The sequence below is a fragment of the Patella vulgata genome, chromosome 1 (assembly GCF_932274485.2).
Source record: "Patella vulgata chromosome 1, xgPatVulg1.2, whole genome shotgun sequence".
Lineage (NCBI taxonomy): Eukaryota > Metazoa > Mollusca > Gastropoda > Patellidae > Patella > Patella vulgata.
Genome location: NC_065879.2, coordinates 40,262,883 through 40,278,816, shown reverse-complemented (window position 1 = coordinate 40,278,816; position 15,934 = coordinate 40,262,883). Strand labels below are relative to the sequence as shown.

Below are 15,934 nucleotides of genomic sequence, written 5' to 3'. Positions count from 1 at the left end.
AGACCGCAAGTTATTCCGGGCATAGAATATATACCCCAAAGATCAAAGAGATTTACTGTTACAGGTTTATAATAATGTTTATTTCATGATCAGTAGTGGAATACCGCGTTTTATCAGTGAAATAAAAGTGTTATTCCACTGGCTAGCAGTAGTCCATGTTGTTTTTACCTAAAATGATTGTAAAATAATAAAATAAATAGAACATTTGTCGTTTTGTCGTGAATAACATATTTTATTTCATCTCTAAGCAAGAAAACGTTTATTTTTTCACTCATGCTACGCATTCGTGAAAATATAAGTTTTCTTGCTTCTCGATGAAATAAAATATGTTATTCACTCCAAAACGACAAATATCCTCTATATAATTAACATGCTGCCCGAAAAGGTGTTTAATGAAAACCTATTCGACCCACCGAGTATTATAGCCACAAGTGTCGCAGCCTTTGTCTACTTCTCTTTTCTTAGGAGAGACATCTGTTAAATATGCATGATATTTTCTTTTCTTTTATGTGCGCACGCTTTGTTTTGTATTTTGATATATTATGTACCCTGTATGTGGGCCTTATACTGTCGAGTTATGTGATTTAATACTTTGTACATTTTGTTCCATATGCAGGTTTCATACTGTTTATTTATGAGTGCTCTAAATTTATGTCCGTCCATATTTTTGTATCCGTCCATTTTTTTGCACCTGTATATTTTGTATATTGTATGTTGTCCTCAAGGGAGGTTCCGATGCAATATTGTGTGTCTTGTGTAATAATTGTCATATCGTTATAATTTTGATGTACACGTTTTTATTTTATGATCAGTAGTGGAATACCACGTTTTATCAGTGAAATAAAAGTGTTATTCCACTGGCTAGCAGTAGTCCATGTTGTTTTTACCTAAAATGATTGTAAAATCATAAAATAAATAGAACATTTGTCGTTTTGTCGTGAATAACATATTTTATTTCATTCACGACAAAACGACAAATATCCTCTATATATTGTATGCTGTCCTAAATGGATGTTTCGATGCAATAAAATCTTATCTGATATTATCTGTAATATATCACCGGATGTATTGTTACCGGATAACAGAGACTACGATTCCCGGAGAAATGGTTTAGGGGACCACCAAGGGTAAGAAAAGAACGGAGATTAAGTCTAGATCAGTGAAATTGATGTCAAAAGGAATACAACACCCTCTGAGACCCTCGACAGTTAATGAATTGGCTTGTAATTTCCTGGAAGTTTTGATAAGGAAAAAGCTATTGTATATATTGCAACACGATAAGTTATAATAACACAAGAGACACTGGACATATTTAAGGTAGGCCGCTGTATTATTAAAATAAACAAATTATGAATTTAATTTTTCGTGACGTTTATAAATATCTTCCTTCATCCTTATATTCCTTGCTAGTTAACCCTTGTTACTAGGTCTAAAAAATATTAGGCGTTTTTATCAACCGCTGATTAGCCAAAGGGATTTGCATTAAATCAAATTTTCATCTTTAAAGAACATCTATATAGCTAATACAAACCGATTACCCTAATCAACGAATTTATCGACACTGATTTATTTAACTACGAAGGCCCAAAAGTGCCAAACAAAAAAAAAATTATTAATCTGGTCGAACGAGTTAGTATCTCGTTTGAACGAATTAGTATCTCGTTTGAACGAATTGCTATCTCGTCTGAACGAATTAATTATATTGTTTGAACGAATTAGTATCTCGTTTGAACTAATTAGTATCTCGTTTGAACGAATTATAGTATCTCGTTTGATCAAATTAGTATCTCTTTTGAAAGAATTAGTATCTCGTTTGAATGAATTAATTATCTCGTTTGAATGAATTAATCATCTTGTTTGAACGAATTAAGATTTCGATTTTACAGAAGCGTGGAAGGGACATGCAGAAATTGTGCAGGTCTTTCTTTAGGCCTTAAATGTTATATAAACTATTCATTAGACATTTATTAACATATTTAAGTAGATTAGAATGGTTCAGCCATTTAATGATTTAATTGAAAAATGGTAAAGCGGGCCTAAGCCTCAAACAACCAGTAGGGTGGTTACATTCCGTGCACACATCTTGTCAAACCTTCAAAGGCTAATATCGTCGCTCAGAATAAAGTAATTTAAATTTCAAAATATTCATTTTGTACTATCTATTTTTGAACTATTATTGCAAGAACGACCAGCTCTTTATCTAAATCTTACATAATGTATCTTTAATATTGTAAAGATGTAGATTTGAAATGTACCCAATTAAGAAATAATTATGCCTTAACTGAATTTTCTCTAGCTCAGTGAAAAGAGAGAGAGAGAGGGTGAGAAAAATGGGGTCATTTCAGGACTAACACATGGTTCAATTTTATTTCAATAATTTGCTTGCTTGTAGGGGTCTTTAGAATTGGAAGGAAACCAAAGGACCCGGAGAAAACCCACGAGATTGGAAAGGCGACCCTACTCCTTGTCACGTCAGTGAACAGAACTACAGGTATACGATTGCTTGTCAACAGGGTTTAGGATTATCCCAGAGTAAATTTATTCCTAGTGTTGAATGCGTTGCAATACAACGGATGGAAGAGGATTTGGGTGAGTTTCTAAGATAGAAGAAACAACTAATTAGCGATGTCTAATTTAATGTCGTGAGTCTTGTTAGAAAAGTCTGTGGATGACAGTAGCAGTATGCAAAACGAACAAGCGTAGTAATTGTGCCAAAACATTGCCCACATTGCACGTCTCATCCCTCCCACTAGGGTCCCGTGTGGCAAAGCGACGTTGCGGTTGGTCGACTTGCTCGAGAGAACAAGGGACATGAAACTGAGAGCTGCAGAGGGGAACGATGGCTCAAGGTGAACCAAGAGGGGAAGGCCTCCGGTCGGCTTTCACCGGAAATAAAGCGTAGGGCGGCCCTCACTCTTGCTTCGTTTTGCATGCTGTATGTATGCGCAAATGAGATATTTCTTTTTAACACTCCCACCCCACCCCTCTATCTTAGAAACTCACCCGAATCCTCTTCCAAGGCAATCAACACTGTTCACTGAGCTAGTCAAAATTCAGCTAAGGCACAATCTACAATTTTATTTATTAATTGGGTGCATTTCAAATCCACGTCCTTACAATATCAAACATATGTCTGTCGTAATGCCTGTTAAAGCATATACATGTCATAAAACAATGACTTCACTACAATGTTGTGGCTAACATTAGAAAAATTGGATAATTTCCAAGGTATTCTATACTAATTCCCCTTTTCACAAGTGTAGTTCCTTCTACTGACGCTAACGCTAGAAATAGTAAAGAACCTACACGTATTAAATCATATTATTTTTACTTGAAACACAATTTCTGCATGTCTCTTCCATGCTTCTGTACAATCGAAATATTAATTTGTTCAAACGAGATATCAAAGGAGCTAAATCGCTAATATTTGGGATCTAGAAATTGACCCGCATATAATGATGTAATCTGATTGTATATAAACTGATTTACATTCAATTTTTCCTGTTTTGACTCTTAATTTCAAATCAGTTATGTCCAGCTAAATACGGCATGAGTCTCAACTGAATGGCAATTTCTAGCTTCTGGTTATTCCAATCTATTGCGTATGCTCTCAAGATAAGATGACGTCACCGTTTAGCAGGAGTTGTGGAATATGTCTAGCCTTGTTCTTTCTGGTCACTTGTTACAAATGACTTTGAAACGCACTATGGTACTTTGTATGATATTGAGTTAGAGACTTAGCTACTTTAAGGAGATAATTAATTTGTTAAAACGAAGCTACTTTAACGAGATAATTAATTTGTTAAAACAAGATACTAATTCGTTCAAACAAGATGATTAATTTGTTTGTTCAAGATAATTAATTTGTTCAAACGAGATACTAATTCGTTCAAATGAGATACTAATTCGTTCAAACGAGATACTAATTCGTTCAAACGGATTAATATTTATTTTTACTTGGGCACTAATAGGCCGTCATAGATTTCAGATGTGATTACCACAAATCGCCAAGTCACCCCCTGGTGCGATTTGATGATTTGATCGGGTGATCACATGTGTTTTTCAACAATGCCCAGCCACAAGAATTGTTTACAGCTAATTGGCTCATGTAATGAACTCCCCAAAGTACTTTAAAATCGACTGTACTGTCACATATGACATCTTTACTAAATTCAAACCGATTTAGCAAGTTGATAAAAAAAGCCTATAATAGGATTTGAAAAAAAAACAAACCAACACCAAAACCCAATGTTTTTAAAGTCACGCCTTATAACGCAGTGAATTCGTGACTGATCAAATCATTTTTATATGCCCACATTGAAATGTGGTCTTATATTGTTGTCGCCCCCGTCCGTCTAGAGGCTAAAGTTAATATCCGATTGACTTTAAATTTATACACAGTGTTTAAGGTCATGAGACAAAGAAGCCTTTTGATTTTCAGCGATTTCCGGTAATTACTGACAGAGTTATGGCCTTTGATCACTTCAAAAAATCTTGTGGACGCTCTAGAGGTCAAAGTTAATATCCGATTGACTTTAAATTTATACACAGTGTTTAAGGTCATGAGACGAAGAAACCTATTGATTTTCAACGATTTTCGGTAATTACTGCCTGAGTTATGGCCCTTGATCACTTCAAAAAATCTTGTGGACGCTCTAGAGGTCAAAGTTAATATCCGATTGACTTTAAATTTATACACAGTGTTTAAGGTCATGAGACGAAGAAACCTATTGATTTTCAACGATTTTCGATAATTACTGCCTGAGTTATGGCCCTTGATCACTTAAAAAAATCTTGTGGACGCTCTAGAGGTCAAAGTTAATATCCGATTGACTTTAATTTATACACAGTGTTTAAGGTCATGAGACGAAGAAGCCTTTTGATTTTCAGCGATTTCCAAAAAATACTGCCAGAGTTATGGCCCTTGATCACTTTGAAAAATCTTGTAGACGCTCTAGAGGCTAAAGTTAATATCCGATTGACTTCAGATTGATACACAGAGTTTAAAGTCTTGAGACGAACAAGTATATTGATTTTCAATGAATCTTTGTGACTTGAACAGCTAAATCCATGATGTTAAAAGTTTCGTATACTAAACGTTAGCATGGGTCAGAACTTTATAAAAACCAAACAAATTCTAATGGTTTTCTGATAATCACTTAATGAGTTGTTACTCTTAATCAGATTTTAATGTATTATAAATGTTTCATTACCGAAAAAAGTAAAAATATGCGACAACTCTTGTTGACTGCCCGGACGATATAGCTGCTGTGGGCGTATGTTTCGTTGCCTGGCAACCTATCTTTTAATTGACTTTTTGGTTTTTGGTAGTCCAGTATGTACATCCTTTGACTGAGGGTCATGTCGCAAGTGGAAACTGAAATTATCCTCTATTATACTACTATTACTACCCATGTACTGTGCCTACATATACATCTACAGCCCATATGACAAGCTCATGTTTTAGATAGTAATTAAAGGAGCTAAATCGCTAATTTTTGGGACCTAAAACTTGACACAAATAGGTCGCAACACATATAATAAAGTAATATGAATGTATAAACTAATTTACAATCGATAGTTTATGTCTTTACTCTTAATTTCAAATCAGTTATGTTCGGCGAAATACGCGTCTGGTTATTCCAGTCTACACCGGTAGCATTTATTGCACATGCTCTTCAGATAAGAATATGGCGTCACCGTTTGACATGACTTGTGGAATATGTCTAGCCTTGTTCTTTAAGTCCCTTATTACAAATGGCGCTGAAACGCATTCTGGGAGATTAGATAAGAATAGAGAACGGAAAGATAATATGTTGAACATTTCAGTCAAATTGCCCCACTCTGAACCGAGATATTCGCTTTTGAATTTTAAGCCAAGCCTTGATCATCATTACTAAAGTCGGTATGATAAAAAGCATAATCTCAATTATCCATTTTTGGATTTAATCATCAATGAGCAGCCGATCGAATTCAAATCCAGTGAAAATGGCATCAAGAGTTGAATATGGTTTGGATAAGTTAATTAATGTCTGATTAATAGTTTATATAACATTTCAGGCCTAAAGAAAGACCTGCATAGCTCTTGCATAATGTAGGTTTAAGAAAGACAAAATAAATTGTCCACTGTGTGTGTATTCATCAATTACAATTATACTATATAATAAACATTGTTTCAAACTGTTGATTAGAAAAACTTATATACATGGTTTATTGGTATTGTGCATTTATAAAAAAAATTCACCGTGAATATACATATAATCCATAGTTTATTATACACAATTATAAGAATAAGGCATATTGAAGATAAGTAATATTACTTTTGCCTCTGCATTCTATCCTTTAAAACAATAAGTGTGTGGAAGCTTGGTACCTAGTGACTTAAATATATTCATGTACATGTATCTAAAACTAATTGAGGGGTTTTGCATGGCCTAGTAGTGGCACGTGACACCCTGACAATTCTTTAATTGGGTGGCGAAAGTGCCAAATTTTTATTGACTTTGTTTTTCGGCAGGGAAGTACACCAAAGGGACCAAATTTTTATTGACTACAAAAAGAAAAGGCAGCAATGTTTTGTGCACAAAATGCAATATTAACTGCATAACATTTTCAGGAGCATCACTCCCATGACCCAAAAAGATGCTGCACTGCTAAAAGCTTCAGGATTTACAACACTTCCCAGACCACCAGCTGGGTTGCTTGCAAATTACTTTGGCACCACCCACTCTGAGGTGCCATTATCAAGTCTTGCCCACCTTACTGCATCCATTCCACCATATCACAGCCATCGGCTTTAATTCCTTCTGTCATTGAAATTACATGTAAGTGACCTTGTTTCGATTTGGCTTGTTTGTAAAAGATGGTCATCTGCCTTATCTTATGGATTTTCCCTGACTCATACGGTTTCCTCCTACTGTTGGCGAGTTGGGTGGTCGAATGGTCCAATGCATGCGCTTTAGATCATAAGGTCAGCCATTGAGTCAAGTCGTCGGTTTTTTCCTGGAACTCCGGTTTCCTTCCACTGCTAAAGACCCTCATGCACAGGTGAAGTATTGAAATAGAATTTGACCTAGTTTGTGTGGAATGGATTTAAACCCCATCTCCTCCCAACATTAAAGTTATGGGTAAGCAAATTTTTGAAAAAAAGATAAACCATATAATATTATGTTATTCGCAAAAATGATCTAGTTTGTGTTTTATTTTATGAACACAAGGTGGATTGTGTGGCGAGCCAAGAGGCTGTTCTGATGAATTTTAACAATATTTTGTCGATTTCATAGTTTTTTGTTTTGTGGGATGGCAGTCTGTCGTTAAAAGTTTGATATCCAATATTAATATATGCCCAGCCAATGTTGAGATAGTCAATTTTGTATTCCACTTTCAATACAAAAAGGCAAAAATTAAACAATTGAATACATTTAGCTGGAAAGGATAGTTGGGTTATCCACAAGCAATGGGGTAGTGGTGAGAACCATTTGGGATCCCTTCTTGATTATGCTTAATGTTATGAAAATAAGAGATTGGGCTACATATTACTTTTATTGACATTAAAAGGTTATTGCAAAATTTGAATTTTAGAAGATCCACGTGTGTTATGTTTAAAACCAATACAATAGTCATATTTCATATTTATGAAAAGGGGTAATATTGGTATATCTTCTTGGAGAAAACAGGTAATTTTGGGGTGGACGGGTATTTCACCATTCAACCTATATAGAAAGTGAGTCACTAACCAAATAGGTGAATTTTTGTGTCTCATTTGAAAAATGGAAGGACAGTATTCCAGAGAATGATTATTTTAGGTACAATGACTTTAGCCAAATTTAATTTTACACTGATATACACCTACATTCAGTTTAATCCTTGATGTGTCATCATTAATTTTGGATTTGGAAATGTATATTGATGGAGAAAGTTATAACTTTATGTCTTTGTTTTGGTTTTCCATTTTTAAGGTCTTGGTCAAAGGAACTTAAAGCCGTTGATTTTGTGTTTTTAAGAAATGTATTATTACCCATTACAAAAACAAATATTTGTATCGTACCGGTGCTTCATGTACCGCACTCAACTAGATAGGGGTCGCTCAAATTTAAAATTTGTTCACAAGGAAGTATTATAGCAGCCATTGACATACTTTAAACTAGTATTTTTGCATGTCACTAACTGGTACAGGTGAGGTAATTCTCACAATATTTTTCTTTAGTTTTAAAACAAATTAAATTATTTAGATTTATTTCAGATGTATATTGACACTTGATTAAACCAATTAAAAGCTGCCAGTGTATTATACATGTAGTGTGACCAACTGGAGGGACATATAAATGCATTTCTGAAATTATGTTTAAAGCACAATCTCATATAATGTAATTTATCATTTTGATATTTCAGTTTGTTTATTATATAAAAAAAAGATGGAAAGATCAATGCTCAGTGAATGTTTAGTGTATCCACCCCATATCTGTGAAATATTTTTGGCAAAGGAGACTGATCTACGGCAGAAATTGTAAGTTGGACTGTTTTATTTTATTAGTCCCCTACATAAGGGGAATATAGATTTTCTCCCTGTACATCCATTTGTTTATCATTTTTGTTTTCCAGAATTCTATTTTATTCAACTTTGAGATATTTAATTGGAATTTGGTACCCTGCTGTAAAAGGCAGAGTTACATTTGGATGGAAAGATTTACCCAATACTATCCATCGGTAATCACATTTGAAGTACATGACTCACTGTTTTTGAAAAATTCAAGTGATATGTCTTTTCTATCATTATGTTGTAGTATTGGGTGGTGTTGGGTAGTATTTTGTAAATCATCCTACCATCAATGTTTTACTGAATTATGGCCCTTTATCAATCTGATTAAAACACAGGTCCAATTTCGGATCTGGAATAGTTGTTATATAAACCGGGTTCGGGTTGAAGTGGGGGATTAACCAATGAAACGGTCTGTTAGGTTGAAGTGGGGGATTAACCAATGAAACGGTCTGTTAGGGCGAGTTCTTTAAGTGCAATGCACAGAACTGTGGTTAGACCACTAGAAACGTCAACGCTGATGGATTAATCAATGTCTGATGTCATATGGTCAAAAGCTGCGCGTAAGACCCCTGACACGACCTCCCTCTAAAACCGGTCAGATCTTCATGTAGCGTAGGCCATTGAAACTATAAAAAAAAAAATGAAACGAAATATAGATCTATATTTTAATCAGATTGACCCTTTATTGACTTCAAATTCAATGAAAATTCTGTTTTCCAACATTTATTAGGCTAAACTTGGTTGTTGGTACACTGCTGTATATACATTTAGAAGAGTTACAGTTCAGATCAAAATTGCGTTTTGCAGGATTCTGTTAATATTTTGCTGAATTATGAACGTTCAATTTCCAAAAGAGCTTTTATAAGTGTTTTTTGCCATTCAAACTTCCCTCTAGCAGTGAAAGGGTTAATGACTTAAAAATTCAAACAAACTGTAATACTATTAAAACTAATGCACTTGAATGATTTAAATTCATGTACACTATTAAAGCTAATGTACATGTACTTGAAGTTCACATTTTATGGGGGGGGGGGGTGGATGACCGAAAGGTTAGCACGTGCACGCTGTATCATAAAGCCTGTCATTGAGTCAACTGGTGTGGTTTTGAATCCCCGGTTGTATGTGACAAGGAGTAGGGTCGCCTGTTTAACCTTGTGGGTTTTCTCCGGGTCCTCTGGTTTCCTCCCACTGCTAAAGACCCCTACGCGCAAGCAAATTATCGAAATAAAATTAAACCATATGTTAGTCCCGAAATGACCTAGTTTGTGTCAAGTGGGCGTTAAACCCCATTTCTCTCTCTCTCTCTCTCTCTCTCCCACATTTTATGATTTTAATTTATGTACAAAAACTAATGTGAACACAGCTGTTTGATATGAATTATTTTTCTTCTGTTATTAAGGCTGGATTATGACCAGAAAGATAAAAGTCTTAGACATCAAGTTGCACAAAATATCTTTCAATTTCTGGAGCAACAGTATGGTATATTAGAAACTTCTAATTTGAAGTCATTACTACTGAATTTCTACTGGTCAAAAACAAAGGTATTTTATCTGATTCTTATGGGTTTTTTTTATTTTGATAAGAACAATTAGAGGACTTGCTTCATAGACAAGTTGATAACCCTCTTATATGCTGAGGCCAGAAATCCATACAGGTAAACATAGACTATTCTAATGATTTCCTCATTTTCATTAGCTCAGCAAGAACAGAAAGGAGTACATTAAAGCCCATTTCATTTACTAATGGTTTGTATAATATATTATATTTATATTATGTGATGTCATTTACAACCACATTATCAGATGACACTTAAAAGATCATTTTGGACAGTAATCCTTCCTGTATAACTCGGCATCATTTTGGAATAAACTACCATCAGTTCAGATGTTAAAGATGCACCATATGAGCATATACTTATAATGTATGGCGTTTAGCTTTTAAGAAGTGCACTATTATTGTTATTGTCCCCCGCCTTTCGAAGAAAGCAGGGGACCTTTAACATGGGTCTGTTCGTCTGTCTGTCTGTCTGTCACACTTTTTGGGACACAATAACTCTCCTTTTAATTGAGCTAGAATGTTCAAACTTGGTGTAGGTGTTTATTAGGTGAATTCCTTGATGGTGTTTGAAGATGAGCATTTTCTGCGTAGATTAAGCAGAGATAAACTATTTGATTGGTTGATGCTTTGGGACATGATAACTTTAGCTCTAATTAAATGAGAATTATGAAATTTGGTGTATTGTTTCATTACATCAATACCTTGACTAAGTTCGATAATGATCATTTTCTGCTCAGGGAAAGCTTTGTGATAAGCAATGTGATTGGTTAAGAGTTTGGAACACAATAACTCTCCTAACTGAGGTAGAATGTTCAAACTTGGTGTATGTGTTTATTAGGTGAATGCTTTGGAGGGCCCTAATTTGCGGGTGGCCTAATTTGCCCAGGGACCAATTCACCTTTTGCTCAATTTCGCAAGGCGTTCAAATTCTTCAGGAACCCAATTTCGCCCTTAGCCAACTTTGCCTGGGATCCAGGGGGTGGAATGACCAAATGGTTAGCACGTGCAAGCTGTATCATAAGGCCTGTCATTGGGTCAACTGGCGTGGTTTCGAATCTCCGGGTGTACGTGACAAGGAGTAGGATGGCCTGTCCAACCTCGTGGTTTTTCTCCGGGTCGGTTTCCTCCCACTGCAAAAGACCCCTACACGCAAGCGAGTTATTGAAATAAAATTAAAACCATATGTTAGTCCCAAAATGACCTAGTTTGTGTCAAGAGGACGTTAAACCCCATTTCTCTATCTCTCCAGATTCGTTCGGGAGCCAAATCATGAGGTTATGCTGGTTAATTTTATACCACATATGTGGGGGTGGATTGCAGTGATTGAAGCGTGATGGGCGAACGTGTTTCGAAATAGCTTTATTTAACGTCCACTTCCATCGAAGTGATATCGCGGGCAATTGAAATTTGTTGGTTCGTTCCTGGGGATTTTACATCCATTTTCACCTAGGGTGATAATGTAGACAAGTGTTCCTAAGAAACTTGAGAATTCTTCTTCTTCTTCTTTCCTAGAGTTTTACGTCCACTTCCTCCATGGGTGATATCATAGACAAGTGTTTCCTAAGAAACTTACTACAGGAAGATAGGCTTGACCCAGTTTCTATTCTAGGATGACTAAATCCATATTTTGGTTAAAAGTAAACACTCATAGTTAAAATAATTTCATTTTGACAAAAGTCTTCATCTAAATGGAATCTACACAATTTTTACTGATTTTTGTCTAAAATCCAAAATATCAAATAAAATAATACTCGATAATCTAAATAAAACTTATATAACCGGTTCAAAAATTGGTTGAATATTCTATGAAATATGGTGAATTTTTTCTAGTGAGGTGCACGTTAAAGTTTTTATGTCACTAATATGTAAAAACTGTAATGATAACCAAAAAGCAACTCATATTCAAATACTAGCAGGTTACCCGGCTTCGCCCAGGACCCAAACTCGCACAGGTCCCAAAATCGTCAGGTGGCCAATTTGCCCAGGGCCCAAATTCACCGGGATGGGGGCAGTTCGCCCAGACCCAAATTGGCCTGGTACCTAAATTCACAGAGTCATGCTGGTTAATTTGATACCATGTGAGAATGTAGGGAAGTGACGAATTTTTATTTGCCCATGTTCCAGGCTGGGACTCAAATTTGATGGTGTAAAACATTCATGGGGTCATGCAGGTTAATTTGATACCACATATGTGGGGGTGGATCGCTGCGATGAAGTGTGATGGGCAAACATACATACAAACACATAAACACTTTGATTTAATTTATATAGATTAGCAGGATCCGGATTTGCCAGGGGCCCAAATTTGTCCGGGGCCTAAATTTGCTGTTGTAAAAGATCCACATGGTCATGCTGGTTAATTTGATACCACATATGTGGAGGTGATGCAAGGCGACAAAGCGCGATTTGCCTGGGTCTTGAATTTGATGGCCTAAAACATTCATGCATGGGGTCATGCTGATTAATTAGATGCCACATACCACGTCAACGAAGTGTTATAAGCGAATATACACACATACATACACCCCTACCCCTACATACATACACACTTTGATTTTATTTCTATAGATTATCTGATGTAGTGATAAGCACATCTTATACTTAGCAGAATTGTTAATACTCCTTTTGTTTAAGACACATGAAGGTGAAATGAAATTAATTATAGAAAACAATGTGAACTGTAAAAGGTCAAATTGATCTATTTGAATTAAAATTGTTTAATTGTGTGTTGTCATAGACTCTATATTCAACCTTTATTCTAGTACGTTCCATTCTGTGATTACCTGTGTTTACGGTTACTTGGCAACAAGAGAGATTTGTATTATCTATTTCCTAGCATTTCTAACTAAATTACTAAGTAAAGTTCTTGAAAATAATGCTGAAATTTCTGGCTTGGAATTTTTCTAGAGAAAATCATGCCAAGACAGGGTGATAGGGCCTGGGAAATATTTTGGATGAGAAAATTGGGGTTGGTAACCATAAACACAGGATTTTTTTTTAATTTTGGCTGAATATATAGATCTCTTGATACTTCCCTATTTCAGGAGGAGATAAATGACAAGAAATTGGGAAACATTTACTTGATCCAATGTTTTCAACAACTTAGCTCAAAATGGGGAAAAATGTCTCAGGTAATATTTTACATTTTATTACAGCTACATTTGCACTAATTGGGACAGTTTTTAGATTATTATAAAAAGGTGGGGAAGGTCTGCTATTGTTTATTGGCTTTTAATGTATTTTATATTTCAAACATCATTTTGATGCAGTATAGATACATATATTTAAAATTACTGGCATATTAGGTACTTTTACAGTGTTACTCTGTTGTTCAGCCTGGCCTCCATAATCCTTGTTATACTAATTATCAGTCAGGGGTCGAAATTAGCATTACTGGTAATCTGTTACAGTCCTAGACCAATAACTTCTCCAAATGACCGACCAATAGGTTTCTATATATTAGTCTTCAAATCCTGTTAGCTAAATAAGAAATCGATGCTACATGTAGTTACATACAGATATACTAAAATTCACAAGGTTTAAATAACTTGTTCTTTAAGGGAGATTGACCATATGTCCTAACAGTAAGGCCCATAAGAATTACTGTCATTGTCACCTAAAACTTGAGCATCAGTTTTATGCTGGGTTATTTTCTTAGTTACTTTTCAAACTTCCTGCGATTGTTTGCTTGTCCTAAAGAGGAAACATATCGAAAAGTAAATTATATGTGATTACTGCCCATATGAACAAAACCTTGTAAATGCTTTACAGGTCAAAGTTTGACTGTTTGAAAATCTATTTTTGTGAAAAATTCTTGTGGCCATTTTGAATTCCGCCGTTAAATCATCTTTAGATTTATATTTTGATTTTATATGTATACCAATGTCTATACATGTATTTCCAGTCAGTCTCACCGATACTGTCAACTTCTCCTGTTACTGATTGTGATGAAAGAGTGCAGAACATGTTAGAAACAGAGAGTAAAGATATGAAATCAGTCAGTATGAAACTACAGAAGCTTACAACAGATATCAAGGTAAGATTAATATAGGAGGTCTATTGTACCAAAGTGAGGCGACATTGTATCGTTTCAGCACTGGTTACGTTATGTTTGGAATACTGTATACTAATTTTGAAATCTTCTACATCATTAGTAAAGCATATTTAAAGAACCGCATATTTTGATAAGATTTACAACAAATATCAAGGTAGGATTAATATAGGAGGTGCTCTATTGTACCAAAGTGATGCAACATTGTATCGTTTCAGCACTGGTTATGTTATGTTTGGAATATGGTATACTAATTCTGAAATCTTCTACATCATTAGTAAAGCATATTTAAAGAACCACATATTTTGATAAGATTTAATACGTTTTTTACAGGATCTAAAGGATGTTTTGGGTACAGTTTCTGCAAACTATCAAAGAGGAGTAGAAATGGTCAATGGTATATAGTTTTAGTTTATTTGAACTTAATAGTTTGTGCCATTCTCTATACATATGAATAAATTTGTACTTTCAATATTTGAATATTGAAATCAAATTGTGTATGCTCATCTTCATTAGCCCAGTTGGAGCAGAATAGTAGGGCGTTAAACCCAATTTCATTTCAGAGCAGCTATTCTCTTTATCTCTCTTTTGTTAGAATATAGAAATAAATGGACCATATCTACTTTAATGCCTTTGGACCTCTTGTTGAAAATATAGTTACAATGATCATGTTTTGATTTATTAGTAAGAGCAGGGGGACTGCAACACACATAATTACACAAAACAAATTACAGACAAACGTACATCAGATTAAGTGAATGGATCTGGGTGCTAGCCGTAAGCGTCCACTGCAATGTACAGTCCCAGGTCTGTAGTGACACAGACTTTATTCAAAAATGAAAACTAACCAACAGGAATATATCCCCAAAACATTGTGTAATACTAGTACGAGTCATGATCTGGTATATTCCATATGAAATATGAATGTAAGCATATTGAAGTAAAAAATTATCTTTACAAGTAACCATACCGGTGAAATGTATAAAAAAGCCAGGTAGTCTAAAGAGCATATGTCCCACAAAAACAGAGGAAAAAACAATACTGAATACAAAGAAGCAAACGGTGAAAATTCAACCTGTCTCGAAGACAGTTGTCTGCTGATTGAATGACGTGACGTAAAAGGTAGTAGTTTGCCAAATGATGTCAAGAGTTAAATGTAATAAAAAAAAACAACACTGACCTAGTTTGTGTTGAGTGGATGGTAAACCTCATCTCTCTCTCTTTAAAATTTCCTAAGGCCTTGTTTCCACTATTTTACAGTGTATAAAAATCCAGATGATCGAATAATGAATGTTAACCTGTCAGATTTTGAAAGCTATTTAAAGAAAATGAATACTGATTATAATAATGAGAGGAAGGTAAGACATATAGTGTGTTATTAGAATTTATTTTATATGAGTTGCCTATCTCATAGAGATGGAGAAGACCATTAAATTTCAGTAATTTTTAAAATCTTAAAAGTGCTGTGTAGGTTTCAATTATGATACATTTCATTAATTGTTTGCAGAGATATTCTCATTTGTTATGAATAAGTTGTTTTGTGCATTCAAAGAAAGAATCCTATTGATCATCAATTATTATGCGCCCACATTTTCATGTGGACGTATATTGTCGTCGCCCCTGTCCGTCCGGACATCCGTCCGTCCACAATTTGTTTGTGGACACACTACAGGTCACAATTCTTATCCGATTTTGACGAAACTTGAAATATAGGTTTATCGCCAAAAGATCTCGGCTGCTTTCGATATTGGCATGTATCGGATCGAAACTTCATGGATTATGGCCCC

General features: G+C 35.0%; 1 protein-coding gene across 4 annotated transcripts in view; it reads left to right on the top strand.

Moving 5' to 3' along the window:
* Positions 1–1,104: 1,104 nt before the first annotated feature.
* The window catches only part of LOC126808031 (signal transducer and activator of transcription 1-alpha/beta), a 37,302-nt gene continuing 22,472 nt past the window's right edge, over positions 1,105–15,934 (top strand). For 3 of the 4 annotated variants that reach the window (XM_050533052.2, XM_056100074.1, XM_050533034.2), the window contains exons 1-8: positions 1,105–1,317; positions 2,393–2,491; positions 8,392–8,506; positions 9,939–10,080; positions 13,141–13,227; positions 14,001–14,132; positions 14,481–14,544; positions 15,408–15,505. In XM_050533052.2, coding sequence (XP_050389009.1) covers positions 8,415–8,506; positions 9,939–10,080; positions 13,141–13,227; positions 14,001–14,132; positions 14,481–14,544; positions 15,408–15,505 — 615 coding nt within the window. In that variant the 5' untranslated portion in view covers positions 1,105–1,317; positions 2,393–2,491; positions 8,392–8,414. The remainder of the gene's footprint in view (positions 1,318–2,392; positions 2,492–8,391; positions 8,507–9,938; positions 10,081–13,140; positions 13,228–14,000; positions 14,133–14,480; positions 14,545–15,407; positions 15,506–15,934) is intronic. The other variant, XM_050533045.2, reaches the window with a different exon arrangement.